We start from the raw sequence: 23,470 nt of genomic DNA, 5'->3' as shown, positions 1-23,470 counted from the left end.
TGAGATGTAAAATGGTTGATTAAAGTCATAGAGGAGGAGAGTTTAGTAATAACATTAAGCTCACCTGCCTCAAAACATCCCCATAAAGTGAACCTATCACCAGGAATATAAATTTTAGCTGGTCACTGGTTCCAATAGTCTATGCTGATTATAAAATACCATTCTCAGCATTCTGAATTCAGTAGTTTATAAAACTTTATTTCACATTACCTAGTTCCCTGCCAGCAGCGTGTGTAGACTCCTGGGGAGTCCTCTGCCTGCTCAATGCACATGACAGGAAGTTGGGAGGGAACTGGATGAGTGTGGAGGAGAGCAGATTGAGACACATGCTGCTGCTGCAGCTTTATGTATGTTCCTGCACTCTTTTGTCTGGGGAACTGTGTTCAAACGCAAGTCTGTCCTGTACTCCATTGGTGCTTTTAGTACCAGATCCACAGTTGAGTTGAGACCCACAGATCACCAGGTTCACTTCAATCAAGCCAACAGCACCCAGCATATTGTTATATCCATTTCTTGTAGTGTCTTTAGCTTTATAAAAGGAATGTTACTATTCTGATTCTTCCTTTGTATGAAATTTGGACAGAACTGAGTATAACGTTTAAAGATGAACAAATGATCGTTCTATGTGTTTCTAAAATGGCTTTTACTGAAACCTCATGACAATATGTAACAGTCATTTCTGAATCCACAGGAGCTGCACCATGAAGAAATTGATACAGACTCTGCCTACATCCTATTCTATGAGCAACAAGGGGTGGACTATGCACAATTTCTGCCAAAGATTGACGGGAAAAAAATGGCAGACACAAGCAGCATGGATGAAGACTTTGAATCCGATTATAAAAAGTATTGCGTGCTGCAGTAACCCTTCTGTGCTTCCAATATGTCCAGCTGATTCCAGGGAGAAAGATGTGTATTGAAGGAGAGAATAATGTGATGGAAATATTATTCTTAACATTTTGGTGTTGAGGTCACCAATGCATGTAGGGCCATTCAACAAAATAGACAGTAGATTAAATGACATTGATTCTTTTAAATGTCCGTCGATTTTTCTGTAAGCTCTCGTTTTATTTATGTTAACCCACTTTGGTCCTCTTCAACACCAAGGGAAATGTGAAGGGAAATTTAACATTGGCGATAATTTTTTCAAATGCAGAAGTTTTTTTTTGTTTTGTTTTTTTGGTGCAATTTTTAAAATGACTTAAATATCTTTAGGAGCATCTATAAAACATTGACATTGCTTTTCATCGGCCACCTGATATTTATTGGTTTCTAAGGTTTCTTCAAGATGAAGATCTTTCAGTTTATTGAAAATATAAATTGCTGCAGCTTTTGTAATTTATATAGAATGTATGGAATAATGATTGGTTCCTGTGTCAGCTCCCTACAGTCTAGGGATACATGGTGTACATCATGTGTATGTACACAGTGTGATGTGCATTACATGCATACAAGCTATTCTCTGCATTGATTCTTGCAGATGATCCAAGAATCATAAAAGGATTACATGCCCAATGTCCTGCAAAGGCTATTTGCTGTTGCCATCTATGGCACTAAACAGGGGGCACTCATTTATTTGAAAGCTTTAGGATTCCAAATATTCTATTTATATTCCCTTAAACAATCTAGTAAACATTTTATTTAAGAATCCCGGATTATTGCTCATGTATAAAAAATTAGAGAATATGACATTGTATGTATATACACTGTTAAGTGTTTTAACTCTCTCTATTTATTTTTTGAGACCTTTTTTTATTTTTTTTTGAGACCTATTTTTTGAGACCTATTTTACCATTTCTTGTATTTGTGCCAAAAGATGGCAAATGCTTGCATTATCTAAGTCTGTCTGCAGGCTCCCACAATTTCAAGTGAAGACAAAATATATGAACAAAAATTTTAAGTCATATAAACATTACTATTCATACACATCCTCAGAGGCTTTTGTATTACATTTCTAATTTTATTACACATACTAAATGAAATTGGTAAATTCCAGTGTTTTTAGTGCTAATGCTGTACAAAATTCAGATTTTGGATTGTAGCATAATTAAATATGATATAGTAATTGCACTTTATGACAATTGAGACCACCTCGGGAGGTCTAAGATGAGTTAAAAAGCGGGGGAATGATTAGGACTACTTTCCTATCCCCTCTAGTGTGTGTGTTTTTATTGCATACTCTAATTAAGCACAAATGATGAAAGTAGGAAAATTTTGGCACATGAGCAAGTGTTATTACTCTATTAGACTTCAACCATACAAGTGGACATTGCAAAATTTTTTTTAGTGTAATGTTTTAAAGGAAATTCGGCAGCATATTTGAAAGGAATTGGACATAGAAAGAAAAATACACTTTACCTTTTATCTGGATAAATTCCTGCCTTTGGCTTAAAAAAAAAAAAACTTTCAGTTTTTTGTTTACTTGGTTTTTCAGGCCAAACGTGAAAATTAAGGGGTAGGTTCCTCCAGAATTCAGTGAGAACATTGTGTTTACAGCAAGCCCCTATTAAACATTGACCGTGGCATATTACCTCTCCTGAATTACTTTAGTTCATAATGGAGATTAATGCAGGAGGCATGATTGTGGAGTGGATTCACTTTTATTTTGTAAAGCATACATTTCCCATTATTCACTGTTCACTTATATCGTCCACTTTTTATAAAAGTAGTTAATTGTCCCAGTGAAGCTAAAATTGTTCTACTGTAGCAGACTATAAAGGGAATTAAGCTTTTGTAACTCAGGCAGAATGTTTGCCACCATCTAGTAAATATCTGAATGTGCTGTATGATTATAAATCATTACCAGGGAAAATACGGTGCACATGCTTCACCGCCTGTAATAGTAACACATGTGGGTAAGTGAACTGGCCATCTTCCATGTTTTTCAGCAATGCTTCTCTAGTTATCGGGTCGGAAAGTAGGAGTTATTCTAGCCATTGATGCTCCACTGGGGCATTCTGGGAAATTTACAAATACATTTTTCAAGATGGGATGAGAAAAACAATGCCTCTTTTGGCTTAAAAAACTTTTTTGCATATCTCTAGTTATCAGTAATTTACCCTCATACACTGCAGGACATTACTCATTAGCCCTGAATAGTTGCATTGTACAACCCTGAATAGATACATTGTGCTTTGCTTACAAGAGTTTTACATCTTACAGATGTGCAGCTCAGAATTGAAAATTTCCCCTTTTAAGTGGCATTTTACATTCAGATTGATTACAGTATTACTAAAGAGAAATTCTGTTTTCATTCATGCACCGACTAACTCAAGCTGCCATCTATCCTGCCATCATTAATGTCAGATTGACAGATATTCTTACAGAATAATTCCTTTGTAAGCACATAGGTAAGCACAGTTTTCAGAAATGTGGACAGCACTTTATCTTATTTTTGTCCAAACAGTGATTTTTTTTTCTTTATGTAAATATGACATATAGTGCCATACTTTTTCATTAAAGTTGGTTGTCCAATGGTTAAAGAATTCCACTGAAGTGTAGCCAAATAAATACAAAGAATTATCTGAATCGCCCACCTACCTTGTGTTTTTAGGAACCATTTGTTAACAGGAACAATCACCTATCTGTGCCATCTACCTTACAATTTACTGCTATTTTGTAATGCGTAGCTTACATATTATAGGCAGTTAAAGCAATTTGAGGCAAAAGAAGATAATTATAATTTTGTCCCCAGACTCCTTAGTTAGTGTGCTGAGTATATTGCAGTGTGGTTATGTACACCCTTTTAAGCATAATGCTGTGGGTGTGTGGCATACAATAAAGCTAGGTATTTAGTGCAATATAGATAAGCATGTATAAACCTTAAACACCGTCTACAGTTCCATTTCTCTAACTTTAGACTTCCACGTAAATGTTAATTGTTAACATTTGAATCCTGAACATTCTGTAGAATGATATAATTATTATTTTCCTTGTTCTATTGAAATGGCTCAGATATTTAATCTGACTGCTGTTTTCCTCACCAGGAGTATAACTTGTCTTAGTCTTTTGACTCCTCTATAATCTAATTGGGTCCAGTTTTATGAAACTGGAACGCCACTTAATGGTCTTTTTACCAGGTGGATTACTACTGATCTGATCTGTGTTTTTTCTCCTATAGCTTTAAATTTCATGAATGGATGGAGTTCTCATATATGATCTTAATTGATAATTATTTAGTATTGTCAGAAAAATTGTATTAAAGGGGTTCTCACCCAAAACAGACTCCTCTACATATAATATTACATGCACTGTAATAATCCAAAACATTATTCAGATAAACACTCCCAATACATGTTTAAATAACAATGGTCTGGTTATTAAACCCAGATTTGTTTACTGTCCCGAAAATATTGCGGCAATCTCATTTCGATTAAATCACCATACCAAGAGATACCATCCAAGTTTTCAGCATATTGTGTCTGATGGAACTAGTGTCAGTCAACACATTGTACCAGGACATGAACAATTACATATAAATTAACTTTATGTTTTAAATACTTTCACATGTCAGGCATCGGCGGAGGAAATACCTGGTACATCAAATTTGGTGAGAATATTACAGGAAATGTTGGCACCTATTATTCTCATAGGAGACGGCAGTATAACAAAATACAATGAATGCTTCTGTATTTTCATACATGGTTACAAAATGTAAACCTAGCAGTGCATCAATTTGATATGAACAAACCACAATGGAGATACTGGTGATTCTTAGGTGATCATTATTTATGTTGGTAGCACATTTGTTTTTTAATCTTATTTGTTCTTATACTTGGCTGTAATTATTTTTTTAAATTATAAAATTATATAAATTCATAAATTAGCAGGACATTTATTAAATTAACAGTTAACTTGGTTCAATTTGTAAATTCTTGTATAAAAATATTGACAATGCACTGACTTTAGAAAGATTTTTATGTACATATGCACTCTGTAAATAAAATAGTGTTGATGTTATTGAAATATGACATGTATAAAAGTATTGGTAATTGTACATGGAGTGACCCTGTCTATATGTAACTATTATTCCAACAAATTAAAAGCTGTGGATGCAGATGTTAATTTCTGGAGACTGAAATTTTTGTGTTGTGCCTGTTATTGACATTTGGAGTATATAATAAGATAGAGTATATATAATAGAGTATATGTAATAAATACTCTTAAAGCCTAAAAGGTTAAAGGACAAGGATAAGATTAAAAGGCCACAAAGTGTCCTTTTAGAGCCTTAGGCCGCATTCACACCACCGTACGGGGGACCCATGTACGGCCGCAAGCTTGAGGCCGTACATACGACCCCCATAGACGACAATGGTCGGCAAATGCCACAGAAGAAGAAGATGTAACAAAAATCTGCTTTGCACCAACTCAATTTCCATAAACATGAATATGAATTGAATTAAATAATAGTGAACTCTAAAAGTGTCTCAAATATAAGCTTAGTGTGTGTATGTATGCAGCTGTCTGCTTGTATGTCGCTAAAGGAATCCGTACCGTTGCGTTTAAATTTTGCACAGCCACTCTCTGTGATTCAAGAGTATATTTGAAATATTTTACATTAATATTATACCATACATTTGAGACGCCTTTAGATTTTCATATTAAATATTTGAATTCATAGTCATTCTTATGCAAAGTTGTGGTGTACCTGATCTTCACACCTTGTTTTGATTTCTTACTAAACCCTGTGTGTACCAAGGGGTCTGTTATTGAAGCTTCTTTATACACTGCTAAAAAAATAAAATGGGACACTTAAACAACTCCTAGTGAATCAAACTTCTGTGAAATCAAACTGTCCACTTAGGAAATTTCAGTGACTATCAGTTTCACATGCTGTTGTGCAAGTGGAATAGACAACAGTGGTTCTGCAGGTGGGGACCACAAGCCACTTCTCGGTAGCAATGCTTTCTGGCTGATGTGTCGGTCAATTTTGAATGTTGATGGTGCTTTCACGCGTGGTAGCATGAGACAGACTCTACAACCCACATAAGTAGCTCAGGTAGTGCAGTTCATCCAGGTTGGCACATCAACTGAGCTGTGGAAAGAAGGTTTGCTGTGTCTGTTTGGTTGTGTCCAGAGGCTGAAGGTGCTACCAGGAGACTTGGAGGGGGCTGTAGGAGGGAAGCCACCCATCAGCAGGATTGCTACCTCTGCCTTTGTGCAAGTAGGAACTCTGCCAGAGCCCTGCAAAATAACCTCCAGCAGGCCATAAATGTGCGTGAGTCTTCACAAACTGTTAGAAACCAACTCCATGAGGATGGTATGAGGGCCCGATGTCCACAGAGCCCACCACCGTGCAGGACGCTTGGCATTTGCTATAGAACACCAGGATTGGCAAATTCCCCACTGGCACCCTGTACTCTTCACATAGTTTAATACATTTGATTTCCATTATGCTTTTTTTTATTTTGTTGTCAGCACATTCAATTTTGTACAGAACACAGTATTCAATGAGTAAGTATTTCTCATATATATTTTATATATAGAATTTATCTAACATGAAATCAGAATAAACCTTTCCAATTTTAGGTCACTTACCAAAATTATTAATTTTTTGTCAAATGCTAGAATAATGATGCCCCCACAACTTTTAATGGGCCCTGACCAAAGTGTCAGTGATTCAGCCGTTGTGTTTCAAATTGCAACTGGCTGCCCTCCCACTCCGCGCTGTAAGTGGTAGACTTTTATATATGGTAGAGCGAGGGATACGTTCCCTGCTCTGCCATAGAGCATGCAGGACATTAGTGTCCTGGTGCTTGCAGCACAGTGACACCAGGACAAAAACTTCTCCAGAGAAGATGTCGGCGTGCATCAGGTGAGTATAACTTTTTTATTTTATAGAAGGCTGTAAATTAAACTGAGTTTTCTGGGGGGGGGGGGGGGGGAGGGAGGTAGGCTGTATATATATATGTATGTATTGTGGGGGGGAGAGGGTAGGCTGTATATATGTATGTTTTCAGGGGGGGAGGCTGTATATATGTATGTGTTCTGGGGGGAGGGAGGTAGGCTGTATATATGTATGTTTTCAGGGTGGGTAGGCTGTATATATGTATTGTGAGACACTGAAGGGGTTAGCTGTGGATAGGCGATATGTTTCCCCTTGGTTTTCCTATTATGCAAGTCCTATTCAGCACCTTGGACACAGGTGGTGGTAGCAGCCTAATCAGGCTGCATAAAGCTGCCAAGCAGAGCTGACAGATTTCTCTCTGAAAGGAGGCTGACAGAGTGTACTACAGCCCTGACTTCCAAGCCTGGAACAGCAATGTCCTTGTAAGGTGACTTTATGTTCTAGTGGTTAGGGGAACTCTTTTTATAGCAGGCACCCAGCAGGTAGGATTTTGTTGATGCCTGGAGGATGTGAGGGCTGTTTTGCTTAGTACCTGCTGCTTAAATAAATGCAGACAAGACCTGTTTTGGTCTAAACTTTTGTTATCACTGTCTTGAACAGCATCCCAAATCTTCGTTACCTCAGTCTCTAGTGGGCCAAATCTCCTACATATGGTGGAGGATGAGGGCAGTTCAAAAGATACACACCTGTTTGTTAGGTCCTGCTCGTCAGTCATTTTTTGTTGTTGAGATCTTGTTTTTATGCTTGCGATCGCCTCGCCTCCTGTATCTTTTATTTTTATGTGGGTTCCCCCATTTTTTGGATTTTGGAGAGTTGGATTTATTTTGTGATGGATGGGGAATATTTTGTTCCACATCTGAAAAATCTGTAGCTCCATCGACATCCCAATCAGATGAGGAAAAGGTTACATGGCTGTAATTATTTTTATTTTTAAGTATGGATTTGCTATGGTATCTGCGTTTTTGTATACAGATGTACACAGTGTCTGACGCATAGTCCCGAATGTCTCTTGTGAATTTCGTTTTTTTAGTATCCATAATTTGGTTCTCTAAGTTCTTGTAGTTTGTCTTTCATTTTGTTGTTGAGTAGTTGTTGTTTATATTACTCCAATGTCTAGTCGGATTGTATCAAAGAATATGTTTCCTGTAAAAGAATTTGTGTAGATTGAATTTTCTCCTCTTTTTTTAATGAGTTCCATGAGTTTGATGGAGCATGTTGACAGGGTGGAATACCAAGCGTCTTTGACTGCATCATCATATATTGTGGTAGGTAATTTGTATAAGCGCAATCCTCTAGGGATCATGTGTATTAAAACATACCGTATTTTTTGGACTATAAGACGCACTTTGTGGTGCGTCTTATAGTCCGGATATAGCTGCAGGAGGGAAGGAGGGCTGGCAGAGCGCAGCCCTTCAGAGTAAAGCGCAGGGGCTGTAGCAAGTGCCGCTGCGCTCCTCTCCTCCTCTCTTGTATGTGTGCAGCCCGCGGCTCCCATGTAGTGGGGCCGTGTACATCGCTCCCTGAGAATGGGACAGTCGCTGGCAGTGAGATGGCTGGCTGCAGAGCGCTGCCCTGAGTCTTGTACAGTCAGCTGTGAGGTGAGTGTCTCTGGCTGGAGCAATGCTCTGCAGAGCTGCTGCAGAGCATTGCTCCACATCGGAGATGCTCAGCTCACAGCATAAACACAAGAGACACAGACCTCTCACAGATCCTCCGGTGTGTGGAGATCACCTGACCCCGTGATGTCACGGAAAGGGGCGTGGCCTCCCGAAAAAGCAGGAAGTAAGTGAGCTTCCATGTGTGACTGCAAGTGGATAACAGAAACCTCCCAGGAGCAGCGTTATTCATGTGTATGTAGGTGAGAGCCTGACAGGACAGAAGAACATAATGATTGCTTAGTATCAGGGGAGCTCAACTGGAACAAGATATGTATGTTTTGTGCGTCTGCATGGCTGGTGTGGCTGAGGTGTATGCTACATGGGACTGCACAGCTGGTGGGAGACTGAAGTGTATATAGATGTATTACTGGGGGGTTAGCGGCTGTATGCGGATGTATTACTGGGGGGTTGGCGGCTGTATGCGGATGTATTACTGGGGGGTTGGCGGCTGTATGCGGATGTATTACTGGGGGGTTGGCGGCTGTATGCGGATGTATTACTGGGGGGTTGGCGGCTGTATGCGGATGTATTACTGGGGGGTTGGCGGCTGTATGCGGATGTATTACTGGGGGGTTGGCGGCTGTATGCGGATGTATTACTGGGGGGTTGGCGGCTGTATGCGGATGTTTTACTGGAGGTTTAGCAGATGTATGCGGATGTTTTACTGGAGGTTTAGCAGATGTATGCGGATGTATTACTGGGGGGTTGGCGGCTGTATGCGGATGTTTTACTGGAGGTTTAGCAGATGTATGCGGATGTATTACTGGTCAGAAAGTAGATGGAGGATGTGTATGTATGCTACATTCAGTGGGGGCCTCCACGAGATTTTGTGCCCGGGGGCCCCCAACAACCTTAATCTGGCCCTGGCCCTGCCAGTGAAAGCTATTGGCAGTAAGCGCAGCCTGTGAAAACTGAAGGCAGCGGCAGCATGCAGTGCATGCTGACTGGACTATTCTGCCCCCAACACTGGTTGTCTGAGTTTGCTGCTAGCCAAGCCCTAGCCAATCAGTGTTGGGTCAAAGAAACAACACTCCCCCGACCACCAAGTGTTCTGTATAGAGCTGTATCTGACAGAACACTTGTCGTGTCGGCACGGGAGTCATCCTTCAGCACCAGGTAACAGTGTCCCATAAAATGTCCCCTAATAAAGTCTCCCCATTAATTCTCTCTGAACACAGTACACTATTAAAACTTCACCAAATGTCATACAATGACCCCTAATAAAAGTATCCCATACACAGCCCCCTTAGGCTACATTCACAGCGGGCACACGTCGGTGCCCAGGAGAGGAAGTGGTGAGCGCTTGGCTGTATAGCACGACTCCGTATGGTGCCGTTACTTTACTGTTACTTTATTGAATATTCTAGCACACTATTTGGGGAAAAAAATCATTTTTTCTTATTTTTCCTCCTCTAAAACCTAGGTGCGTCTTATGGTCCAGTGCGTCTTATAGTCCGAAAAATACGGTAGTTGCATCTCACTATGTTCGGAGTAATGTGGTTTCCAATTTCTCAATGTCCCACCATTGGTGTTGCTTCCACCATTGGAGAAAAGTTCATTAGCGTTATGTAAACGATCCGAGGTGGAAAAGGATAATGAATGGGAGCATGCATTCTGTTCCGAATTAATAAAATCCATGTTGCAGATAAATTAAAGAAAAAATGAAGAAAAAATGTATATAAAAATAACACCCTCCAATGTTTGCAGTGTGAACAGTCGGCAAAACTGTTCATGTATATGTAGCAAAAAAGATGGTGAAGCACCAAAAAACGGGGGTACGGCAATGTGATTAAACAAAAAAAAGAAGTGTTTTCAGCTCATCAAAATTGCAAATGCCGGTATGGGATCCATCGCATGGAGTATAGAAGTCAGGCCGCTCTGAGACACTTGTGCAAAAAAGAGGTTCGGAGACTCCAGCGAAGATGCAAAAATATAATTTTCTCTACAACACTATACGTGATGTGAATAAATTTGTCAGACTGATCACTGTTAAACGCCATTTCTTTGATTCTGAAATGTCCAACAATTCTACTAATGCCATCTTACTGGACCTAAATGATTGTGGATCCACATTATTTCCTTTGGATTTTACCCTCTCTGATCAAATCTTAAAATCTAATCTTAATACCCTTATGACCGATGAAAATGAGAATCTCTCTATAATTCAAGTACACAGTACTGTTTATAAGGTTCAAAAATCGAATCCATCGTTCTATCCCAATCAGACCAAGATTCCTGCCATGGAATCTAAAACAGTTGTCAGAGACTCGTAATCCATCTAAAAATAATCTCACTGGTCTGGTGAACGCAAAGCGTTACATGATCTTAAACATAACCCTTCTGTTGTTCTCAGAAATACTTGGTTGTATTATTAGACTCAGATCTTTATGCTAGAGAAATTATGACTATGCTTAATGATGTTTCCACCTACAGGCAATTAGAGGGGTATCCAACTGAATGCATTTGTAAGAAAATGACATTATTATTACAGGAGGCTAAATCCCTAAATATTTTTGATGATAAAACAATTGAAACCTTATTGCCAACCCACCCCTCGACTCCCATTCTGTATACTTTGCTCAAAACACATAAGGAGGTTTTTCCTCCTCCAATGCGACCCATAATTTCTGGGGTAGGTTCTATCACCGAACAGTTGGGCAATGGCTAGATAATATGTTACAACCTCTAGTGCTATGTATTCCGGGGTACATTAACCGGTTAAGGACCGGGCCCTTTCCTGTTTTTTCATGTCCATTTTTCACTCCCCACCTTCAAAAATCTATACCTTTTTTATTTTTACACGTAAAGAGCTGTGTGATGGCTTGTTTTCTGCGTAACAAATTGCACTTCATAATGATGGTATTAAATATTCCATGCCATGTACTCGGAAGCGGGAAAAAAATTCCAAATGCAATGAAAATGGTGAAAAAACGCATTTGCGCCATTTTCTTGTGGGCTTGGATATTACGTCTTTCACTGAGCGCCCCAAATGACATGTCTACTTTATTCTTTGGGTCGGTACGATTAAGGGGATACCAAATTTGTATAGGTTTTATAATGTTTTCATACATTTACAAAAATTAAAACCTCCTGTACAAAAATAATTTTTTTAATTTTGCCAAATTCTGGCGCTAATAACTTTTTTATACTTTGGTGTACGGAGCAGTGGGTGGTGTCATTTTTTGCGAAATTTGATAATATTTTCAATGATATCATTTTTAGGACTGTACGACCTTTTGATCACTTTTTATAGATTTTTTTAGATTTTTCAAAATGGCAAAAAAGTGCCATTTTCGACTTTGGGCGCTATTTTCCGTTACGGGGTTAAACGCATTGAAAAACCGTTATCATATTTTGATAGATCGGGCATTTTCGGACACGTTGATACCTGATGTGTTTATGATTTTTACTGTTTATTTATATTTATGTCAGTTCTAGGGAAAGGGGGGTGATTTGAAATTTTAGGTTTTTTTATTATAATTTTTTTTTTTTAAACTTTTTTTTATTTTTATTTATACTATTTTTCAGACTCCCTAGGGTACTTTAACCCTAGGTTGTCTGATTGATCCTATTATATACTGCCATACTACAGTATGGCAGTATATGGAGATTTTCTTCCTCATTCATTACAATGTGCTATCAGCACATTGTAATGAAAGGGTTAAAACGAAATAGCCTCGGGTCTTCGGAAGACCCGAGGCTACCATGGAGACGGATCGCCGCCCCCCGATGACGTCACGGGGAGCGGCGATCCCAGGTAAGATGGCGGCGCCCATGCGCCGCTATCTGTTTGAGGCTGCCGGCAGCTTTGCCGGCAGCCCACGCTGCAAAAACACCCGCGATCGGTGCTAGCACCGATCGCGGATGTTACCGGTAAGCCTTTGCTGCAATATGCAGCAAAGACTTACCGGCTATGGAGAGGGCTCAGCCCGTGAGCCCTCTCCATGCAGCGCGACGCGACCGCCGCCGTGAATACACGGCGGGCGGTCGCGAACCGGTTAAAGACAGTAGGGAGGTCTCAAAAGCATGTCTAATTTCCAATGGAGTGATCATTTATGTTGGGTAACGTGTGATGTGTCTTAAATTTACACTGCCATTCCCCACAATCTAGCCATCCCAGCGGTAGCCCATCACATGGAAAAATATAGCAATTATTTTATAGCAAAAACTTTATTTTTGATGTGCTGAGGTTTCTTTTGTCCCACAATTTCTTTTCCTTTGATAACAATTTTTTTTTTACAGGTACAGGGTTGCCCAATGGGGGCGAAATTTTCCCCCTCTTTGGCCAACCTATATATGGCATGGTGGGAGGAATTTCACATTTTTTCAGACTCTAACCCTTTTGCTGATTCTATAAAATTGTATGGCAGATATATAGATGATTGTATAGTCTGCAGAAATATCTAACATCCCCACATTCATTCAATACATCAACAATAACAGCCTAAATCTTAAGTTTACTTATCAGCATCATAATACAACCATTGATTTTTTTTGGACATTACGCTTACCACGTGCCTATTCAGAAAACCAACCTCAGGGAACACTACTCTCCATGCTAAGTCCTGTCATCTTAGACATATCACCAGAAACCTGCCGGTGGGCGAATACATCAGAGCATGCAGTTCTTGGTCCACGTATATTGCTGAAACCAAAATAATGGATAACCGTTTTAAAAACAGAGGCTATAACACTCACACAAAGAAAGAGCCAAAAACATAGTGTCTACAAAACCACGCACTTGTATATCTTTTCTCACAAAAAAAGAGGGCACAACAGTCTTTTTCAAACAAAATTGTGTTCAGTACCACATACAGCGAGGATTTTCCTATAATTAAAAACATCATCACTGAATAATTTACCCCTACTGTCTCAAGATGCTACTGTAAAACAAATACTATCCAATGGAGTACAATTCGTCAACAAACGAGCTACTACCATTGGCAACATTGTATCGCCTAACATGTATACCAGTGTCAGTAACATCAGCACAGACACTTGGTTACATTTGAAAGGCAACTTCAATTGTGGCCAACACAGATGCAATTCTTGTAAATACATGCAGAATACTACTTTTCAGAGTTATACTACATCCAATCCAAAGATTTTTAATATTAACAAATATGTCAACTGTGATAGCCATCATGTGGTATATCTCATCTGTTGTACCCATTGTCACCTACAGTAAGTAGGTTGTACAGTCAGAAAGTTTAAAACTCATCTATATGAGCATGTTAATGATGCTAATAAAACACTTTCCCTAATGTAGCCAAACACTTTAAACTTGCTCATAATGGCTCTTTTTCACATATGTCACCATCATTGAAAGGGTATCTGCACCTAGACGTGGAGGAGATTGGCGTAAAACGTTACTTACCAGGGAAGCTTTCTGGATTCTCACTCTGAATACCAGCCATCCCCATGACTTGAATTTGAAATCTGATCTTATGCATTTTTATTAGTCTTTCCCTGGTCAATTAAAATCAAACAAAACTATATAATTATTATATCTTTTACTGCCTGTATTGTCTTCGCTCACTTCAGCTTTCTTTTCATGCAATATTTTTGTTTATTTTTGTCTTTTTTTTTTTCTTTTTCATTGTTGCAGTAATTCCGTTCCTTTTCTTCATGTGTGTATTTCTCCGATAGGTCATTTCCTGTTCTCCTCCCCTGTAGGTGTTCCCTTACCTGTTAAATGCTTTCTACTTCCACGCATGTATACGCCACTATGACTAGTTTCTGAAACGCGTCAATGGCTACTCTATTTTTAGCCCATATGCACATGGCTTTTTAATTGTTAGATTAAAAGTTAGTTTTTAATGTTTCCTTACATTTTTTGAACATTATATTTTTGCATCTTCGCTAGAGTCTCTGAACCTCTTTTTTGCACAAGTGTCTCAGAAACGCAATGTAACCTTAGCATGTGATCAAGGCTGAAGCCAGTGGAATGGGTCAAAAACCCATCAAAGAACGAGATGTAACACATCATGTAAAAGCACCTTCAAGGGGGGGTTTCGACAACTTAAAACGGTTTTGTGCGAGGGACCGGTACTGTTCACCCCTAACCTCACGAAGACCTTTATTGTGCAGACTGACGCTTCTGATGTAGGCTTAGGGGGTGTCATGTCCCAAGTAGTAGAGGGTGAGGAACATCCCATAATGTTCCTTAGTCCCAAGCTCACTTGCCCTGAGAAGAACTATAGTATAATTGAGAGGGAGTGCTTGGCGATCAAATGGGCCCTGGAATCCCTGAGATATTACTTGATAGGGTGACAGTTTACGTTAGTAACCATTCACTCTTATCTCTCCTGGTCAGGCTAAAGACAGGAACACTAGGGTCACAAGGTGGTTCCTTATGTTACAGAATTTCAAGTTCATACTAGAACACTGAGCAGGAAAGCTACAAGGGAATGCCGATGCCCTGTCTCGTACCCACTGTTTGATGGCCAAAGGTGTTCGCCCCCACAGGGTCTAACAGAGGGGTATGGTATGTAAGACTCTGAAGGGTTTAAAAGTGGATGGCCGATATGTTACCCCTGGGTTTTCCTATTATGCAAGGCCGTAATGCGGAGGGTGTGTTTGTCCAGCTGCAAACATTGTAAATCCGGGAAGTATGTCTCAAACAAGTTATTTATTGGAGCAGTTGTTTAAAACTCTCCAGGGACGGATTTATATGGAATCGATTAGCAGGCTGGTAGTGGGGCAGTCCATTCTAGGGGTGGGTAGGCTGTATAGATGTATGTGTTCTGGGGGGGTAGGCTGTATAAATGTATGAGTTCTGGGGGCAGTAGGCTGTATAGATCTATGTATATGTTAATGGGGGTATATACACAATGGTTGAGATATATATTTGTAAAAAATATAAAAGCAAGTTGAACTGCAGCAACTTTGCTTGATCATTTAGAGGGAATCTTGTAGTGTGCATGAATCATGTGGAAGCCATTGAGGGGAAGTTAGATTGTGAGCTATAAGCTCTACTGTTAGAGTTAATAGATCTGTGGAAAAAAAGATTTTTATTGACACTGATCAATTCTCAATCTGAGAGACCCCCACCCTCTGGCTCACCAAAATGCCCTCTAGTCCCTATGGCACAGTTCTGAATGGTTATGTAAAGTGAACTGTCACTAGAATCTATGTAGCAAAAGAGGGACAGTACCCTATTTGTTCATAGTATCACTCCCACCACTAGTTTGGAAATATCCCATGTGAATATTTCCCTCTACTGAATAAATAAAAATCAAATACTTGCAGATAATAGTGGAGTCAAATTTTCAGTTTCAGACTGGCCCACTGGAGGATCCTCTGATGGACCCAGACACTCAATGATTATGTAACCATTTTTGAATCGTTACAGTTCACTGAAGACCTGTTCTCACAGCTGCTTACAGTAGGTCACAAAAAGAACAGAGCATGGGCCTAGGCAGGTCTTGGCCCTAAGTTCAGTGGGTTATGGTACAGACAGATGCGATGAGGTCTTCATGTCAGCATACCTGAAAACCCACTCAACTCAGAGCATAGACCTTCTAAAGTTTCAGAAAGATTGATTCTCAAAAACTCTGTGTCCCACTGTAGGTTAGGGACAGTAATACTAAAGGATACTATGTGCTTTTGTATGACCAGGTCAGCCTGCTCAAAGCCATAAGCAATAGTACTGGGCAGCCACAATCTGAGCGGAATACGCCAGGTGACAGGGTTGTGCTCGCTGCTTATAATCCACCGATTCTGATGGCCTCCCACGACTGTGAGTGAGTTAGGCAAAATTAAGACTACTGTTGCTTCCTACTGTTAAAAAAGTGAAGAATGGAGGTTTAACTTATCAGTTCAATATCCCATTGACATCAATGTAAATTTTAAGTCAGCAATCATGGTCAGTTTTGTCACGGATCCATAATCCATGCGTTTTTTTCAAACAGATTTAACAGATTTAATGAATGGAGGGAAGGAATGGCAATGTGAAATGAGCCTTCGCAGCGCTGCCTGTCACTGCAAAATCTAAAGAGTGAGTGGCAATTCAGTAACAAAGGGGAATCAATTTGCCTTGGTGAATGCCGTGGAGACAAGTCTTAGCCATTACACTGAACCTTTCTTACAACCAGGACAATGTCATAGTATTTTAGGGGACCCCCAAGCTTGACATAAGTCCCTAAAATACTGTATATATGAATCTACACTGGTGGACCATATTTTATTGGTTATAATATCAATACTCTATGTAACTGAAGAGACACATCTCTATTTTAATACATATTTAATAAGTTATTGTTTTATTTTACATACACTTGCGCTTTCCCATCTCTCCACATATACTACTTTTTAAAAATGTAAAGTTTATTAAATTTGCATTAAAAGGCAATATGCAATAGGCTCAATCCAGAAATATAATCCTCCCATGAAAAACCACAGAAAGGATGCCGGTGTAAATATTATCACCAGCTCACAGACATTAGTCAATATAGAAACAGTGCTTCCACAAAGAAGTCAAGTCCCAGTGTCCACACACAGTAGACAAAAGTAATATTGGTCCCATGCAGTATCCTAGAGTCACAGTAGTCACAGTACCTGCCCCCAATAGTCAGGAGTCACAGTGCTTCCCCAGCAGCCAGTAGTCAGTGTGCTGCCGCGGACAGTGCTTGTCTTCGGTAGCCAGTACTGCCTCTAGCAGTCATTAGTCGCAGTGCTTTCCCTCAGTAATCACAGTACTTCCCCCAGTAGCCAGTAGTCCCTGTGCAGCCCCAGTATCCAGTAGCCCTAGCCACAGTGCCGGTCTCCAGTAACCAGTACTGCACCTAGCAGTTATGAATCACAGTGCTTGCCACAGTAACCAGTAGGTTGTATGCTTTCTCCCAGTAGCCAGTACTGCCCCCAGTAGAGAATGTTTCCCCCAGCCAATGATAAATAAAAAAAAGACTTTACTGTAAATCTAGTGGCAGGTTAGACTTCTGGTCACATTTTCCATTGCAAGGTTAATTACAACTCTCTTTTTTCTTTACTGTAATGCTAATGGAGAGTTAGGGTGATGCCACACGTGGCGTTTTTAATCAGTTTTTAAGCATGCGATTTCAGTCCTTTTAACAGTTTTTGACTGTTTACCATGCTTTTAGCTGCTGAGAACCTGTTTATCTATTAAAATAAATGGTCAAAAACAGTCAAAAATGGATACGTTTTAACAACGCATGCTTAAAAACGTACCAAAAACACCACGTGTGGTATCACCCCTAGACTCATTTTCCATTGCAAGGTTAATTACAACTGTCTTGCTCGTCCACATCCCAGCAAACCCCTGCTTCGTAGTCATTCATCTGTCAGTCATCCTGGTTTTCTCCTCCTTCAGCTCACGTAAGGTGCGGTGCATACTCCTATCATCATCTTGGGAGACTGTGTGTGCACCTGCATTGATGTTATCCACCTGCTCACCTGGCCTATTTAGTCCAGTTTGCCCTGCTAACCAGAACCTAAGCAAAAATTCCTAGCTAGTCCAGTCCTGCTGTATAATGCTTGTGCTTCTGTTGACTACTTGTGCTTTACCCTTGGTTTGCTCTGTTACACCACTTCTGATCTGTGTCCCCTCAACTTGATTCTTATCCTGTGCCTTCCGTGACCCCCTATCTTTTTAATGACACTGCTGTACGCTACCTGCCTTGACCATTCACCTGCCTTACTTCTCTTCTGAAGCTGAGAAACTCTAGCACCTAGGTTTGGGAGAGGCAAACCTAGGTGGGAAATCTCCCTCACCAAAAATAAGTTTTCCTGCCTTGCTGGGGTCTGGCAAAAGTCAGTTCTCAGTGACTGTATGCCCTGACTGTGGAGCTTCAGCAAACTATATCCAAAAGGACTTGGTATTGCAGCATAGGCTCCTTGTGTCTTGAGAAGCCTTCATCTCTTTTCACTGTAAATGGATGCTGATTCCTGATCTACCTCCACCGTATTTTGACTTCTGTCACAGTCTATGGGAATAGTCCCTTGGGACTAAAGTCTGTGGACTCCCTGGACCACCGCAGGGGATAAAGATGCTAGCCCCAACCCGGGAGAGGAGTCTAAGTGGACTCCTGGTCTTTGCCACCGGGTTTCTCCATGGGTACGACTAGGCCCGCGGTGGCAGCCAAGGTAGGGACACAGGGCAGGCAGGACCACGGGAAGGCAGGACCACGGGATGGACCTCTGGCAGGACCTCGGATGGACGGCTGGCAGGAGATGGAGACCACTAGGATACCGGACCGCCACAGGAGTACAGGACCGCCACAGGATTACAGGACCGCCACAGAACTACAGGACTGCCACAGGAATACGGGAACACCAGAGGAACACGGGAACACAGAGTCGTCTGGAAACGCTCAGGAAACTTGGAGGCGTCTGGAAACACTCAGGGATCACAGAGGTGTCTGGAAATGCTCAGGAAGGCAGGATGAACGCGGACCACACACCGGGACCCGAGCGGAGCCAGGAGCCTGGAGAGGTGAGTACAAGCGAGGGGGAGCAGAGCAGCACAGCGGGTACCCCCGCGATTCGCAACATGGATCGCGGGGACACCCATGACAAAGGACCGGACCGGGGGCTTCGCGGCACAGCGGGACCATGTCTCGGATCGCGGAGTTACCCGTGACAACCTCGCAGATGTCTTCAGTAAGAAGGAGGCAAAGACTCTTCCACTGCATCATTTGTACGAATGACCAATTGGATATCCTGCTCCCATGGATTTCTCCTTGTGGATATGTCCTGTGGCTCCTTCTCCAGACTCTTCTCTACTGCAGAAATTACTCTCTCAGAGCTGGCAGTGGGCAAGTGCCAGGGCCTGGAGCTGCTGGGGGGCCCACACAAGGCTCTACATAAGGAATCCATGGGAGGGAGGGCGCTGTAACTAATGAACCCACAGGGTTTGAGGGGGGGGGGGTTATATAAAATAACCATGAGGGGGCTGTTTGGTACCATAAACAGGAAATATATTGGGCCAGGATACTGTTTTAGTTTCTGAATTAGTTTCTGCCACGTGAGTTCACTGCAAAGGGGCCCACTGTGTCTCTATCGACCAAGGGCCTACTGAAACCTGGAGCCGACCATGCCTTTTTTCCTTTCTGGGACCGCCAGAAGAAGTATCGGCCTTGTGAACTTTCCACAGCAAAGTCCCTATCCCCGTATGATGAAAGGGGGAATACACTTGATGGCATTGGCGGCCATAGGCCTCAACAGCCTTTGACCTTTGCCTTTGCAGGTAAAGGCATCATCACTTGTTGTCTGTCATATAGCATAACACAGGCCGCACACTTGGAGCTCCCATGCTCTGTTGAGGAGGAAGCCAGAACTCTGCCCTGCTTCTCCATGGCTTGGCGAGCTGGAATTGTTTTTAACAACTGGCTTCCAACTGGATTCCATCCCTGTTATATACACAGCACCAGACCAGTACACTTTAAAAGACATCAAGGTGCTTTTTATGAGACATGGAGTTAAGCTAACCCATCTTGGAACTTTTTTCCTGGAGCTTCCTAGACATTTTGAGACTTTCACGGCCTTATCAGAGGTCATGTGCCCACTCCAGAGTTATAGCAATCATTGATTTACCCCTATAGATTAACACAGATGCCTGAGAATCTATTTCATTTGCCAAACACTAATGAAATATACTGCTATATTTTGCTCTTTTGTGTTGTAGAGTAGTTTGGAAACTTTTATTTTGAATTTTATTTGAAAATTTTTGAAAAGCAATGTTTGCAGATACGAGCATAATATATATACAACGAAAACATTCTGTTTCTGTTAAAAAAGGCAATAATTTAGATAATGATGGGGCTGAATGATTTGTAGTGGAGCTTGTAACCCTAGGATCATTTACTAATACATTTTATGGATAGGCTGGAGTGAATAAGACATTTACATTTAGTATATATTTGCCATTTACCTGAAACGCAAGGTGGGGCATTAAAATCAGTGCTTGCATCAGTACAGTTATCAGCTTTCTGTATACTAGTAGTATATTATCATTTCATACCACTAGAGGGCAGAAGAGGTCTTTTTGTTTTGCACTTGCATTTTTGAAACAAATAGCACTCTGCAAATATATATTCAAATGATCACAGATACAGTCAATAAGACAATACATACAACATATATACAGTATAATATCTCACTCAGCTAAACTGAATTTATAATTTACTTCAGGTTCCCTTGGTTGGCATGCCCCTGTAAACATATTCACATGGCGGTATTCTGGCAAACAAGCAAGTACATACATAGGAGTTCATTCTATAGCACAAAGTTATTTCTGGGTATAATTGAAAACCACTGAATAATATATGGATGAGTCTTTTGTAAATTCCCCTAGTAAACTTCTGTCTCCCTAGTTTCCTTACCATTAAATATAACCCCTAATAAGCTTAGTTTTCCTTTCTATTTTCATGCTTAGTCATACCTTATTTTCATACCAGGATATGCAAGAGAACAGTATAACATTGTTAACTAGGGATAGAGACAGTTCTAATACTATTTAAACATTAATGGAGTTGTTAGCTGAGGATGTCATTACTGTACACCCCCAAAATCTGTAATCTTCTTTTGCTGCATTAGAAGCTTGAGCTCATTCAATTTTAATTCTCTTGTAATTTAAACAAGTAGATCCCTTGCAGAGTTGGCTACAGCTTCCATTGCCTTGACAAGGTGTTACATTCATAAGATTTTTTTTAGCATTAATATTTAACCATTGGTGGAATTGAAGGCCTGAGCTCATTTGTTGGTACAAGCAGAGAGTTGGATTAGTAAATAATTGGATATAGAAAGAATGACTCTAAAACATATAACATATAATCTTAAAAGTGAACCTGTCACCACATTTTCACACATACAGCTAGTGGCAGGTACACACATTTATAAACTCATATATACACTATATACAAACTTATACAGTATATACACACAGTATGTACCGTATATTCCGGCGTATAAGACGACCGGGTGTATAAGACGACCCCCCTACTTTCCTGTTTAAAATATAGAGTTTAAGATATATTCGCCGTATAAGACTACCCCTTTTCCAACGCATACAAAACACAGGTAAAAATTAAAAAAAAAAACAGATTTGAATTTAACATGGTCCTTTTTTTAAATTAAATTCTTATGACATGCAGGTATATAGCAGGAAAACTGCCGCTCATAAACATAAGGCATACAACAACAACATTACCATTACAGCACAGCCCCCAGTAGTATACAGCACAGCCCCCAGTAGTATACAGCACTGCCCCCAGTAGTATACAGCACAGCCCCCAGTAGTATACAGCACAGCCCCCAGTAGTATACAGCACAGCCCCCAGTAGTATACAGCACAGCCCCCAGTAGTATACAGCCCAGCCCAGCCCAGCATTAAAAAAAAAATAAACTTATATACTCACCCTCCGGTGGCCCCGATGTGCTGCGCTGCTCCCCCGATGTCCGCGCCGTCTTCTTTCTTCTGCAGGGCGCCGCCATTGATCTTCCCCGGCAGGCGCCTAGTATGACGCGCCGCTGCTGACGTCATACTAGGCGCTGCCCCGGGGAGAGACATGGCGGCGCCCAGCAGAAGAAATGGCCTCTACTATCCCTGATCGACTTAAATGGTATTCACACACCTCGTCTTATTGTTTATATTGGTTTGTTTACACTCTGCTTGCTTTGAGTGTGTTATTTTATAAACATTATTTTGTTACTATAGTTACTGATATAGAGGGTTTTTTTTTCAGTAGGGGGAGCTGGTGTCTATTTGGGCCACCAGGATTACCATATACAAGGGTCCTCTGGATGATTATATTTGTGTGTTGTGTTCACACTTTTAGATGGTTTTAACATGTCTGTGTTGTGGTGTATTTTTTGATACAAATAAAATTCAGATATTTTTTGGTCATATAGCATACGTCTTTGTTCTTTGATGTTTGTACGTTTAAGAGAAGGGCTTCAATTTTGGTCTTGTTCACTACTTCAATTAGGTCAATTGCACACCTGGTGTTGTCACCCCTCTGACGGAATGGGAGAAATCCAACTTGGTCCTTGTGAATTTGCATTGCGTAAAGGGTAGGCTGGGGGGCTCAGGTGGGTGCACAGTCGCTTTTGACCGCAGCCTTGTCCTACCCCTGGCGTAGCCTATGGCCCCTGGGGTATATTACACTGAACCAAATGTATAGTGGTGCGTTGTGTAGCGCACTACTATTGGGAAAAAATGGACGTATACGAATGGAGCTGGCACCATTCGTATACGTCCACTTTTTCCCAATAGTGGTTCAGTTTTTGGAGCTCAGTGATATCTATTATTAACAGTTTATGTGCGTCTACTATAGCTCTGGAACCAGCTACTACACTGGAAACCATCTGAGTTCTTTAGTCCGAGAAAACATGATCTCTCTACTACCCTGATAGCTGCAGCGAAACTTATAATCCCTAGGCAGTGGCGAGCAGCAGAACCTCCAACCATACAGATGTTGGTAGATAAAGTTAACGAAATATATAGAATAAAAAAGTACCGGCGCATTGGACGCTGGGGACCAGGCACAAATTCTTAAACTTGTGGAACCACTGGATCCACAGACCGAATTTACAAACCTGCTCACAGTAAAGGAAAATATTTGGAAGCCCCTTAGGACCTACTGCTGGTACAGCCTCCACCCGCTTCTTTTTCTCTTTACCTCTTCCCCTCTGCCCCACCCCCCCTGTTCGAACTATGGTTATGTATTTTGTTCTCATAAATTACTAATATTAAAGTAACAAAATGTATCTTAAAAACTGCAGTACATACAATGCATTTGTGATTCCTAATGAGATAAATGTGTATATGTTCAATAAGTAAGAAGATATTATTGCTAAGCTGTACTCGCTAGATGCACTCTGTTTTAACTCTGTCACAAATGTATGAATTGGCTTTATACTTGAAAATGGAAAATGTTGAATAAAAAGAGTTTTAAAACTGTTAGGGATGTGCTGGGTGTATCCAGACCCAACAGCAGCCTATAAG

The 23,470-nt window shown here is 40.7% G+C and overlaps 1 protein-coding gene across 3 annotated transcripts in view; it reads left to right on the top strand.

The window, feature by feature from the left end:
- USP32 (ubiquitin specific peptidase 32) overlaps positions 1–5,064 on the top strand; it is a 132,291-nt gene extending 127,227 nt beyond the window's left edge. For all 3 annotated transcript variants that reach the window (XM_072136419.1, XM_072136418.1, XM_072136420.1), the window contains one exon: positions 692–5,064. In XM_072136419.1, the coding sequence (XP_071992520.1) occupies positions 692–865 (174 nt within the window). In that variant the 3' untranslated portion in view covers positions 866–5,064. The remainder of the gene's footprint in view (positions 1–691) is intronic.
- Positions 5,065–23,470: the final 18,406 nt, after the last annotated feature.

Source organism: Engystomops pustulosus, chromosome 2 (assembly GCF_040894005.1).
Source record: "Engystomops pustulosus chromosome 2, aEngPut4.maternal, whole genome shotgun sequence".
NCBI classification, from domain to species: Eukaryota; Metazoa; Chordata; class Amphibia; order Anura; family Leptodactylidae; genus Engystomops; species Engystomops pustulosus.
The sequence above is the reverse complement of the archived record's forward strand: the minus strand, read 5'-3'. Positions and strand labels throughout refer to the sequence as shown.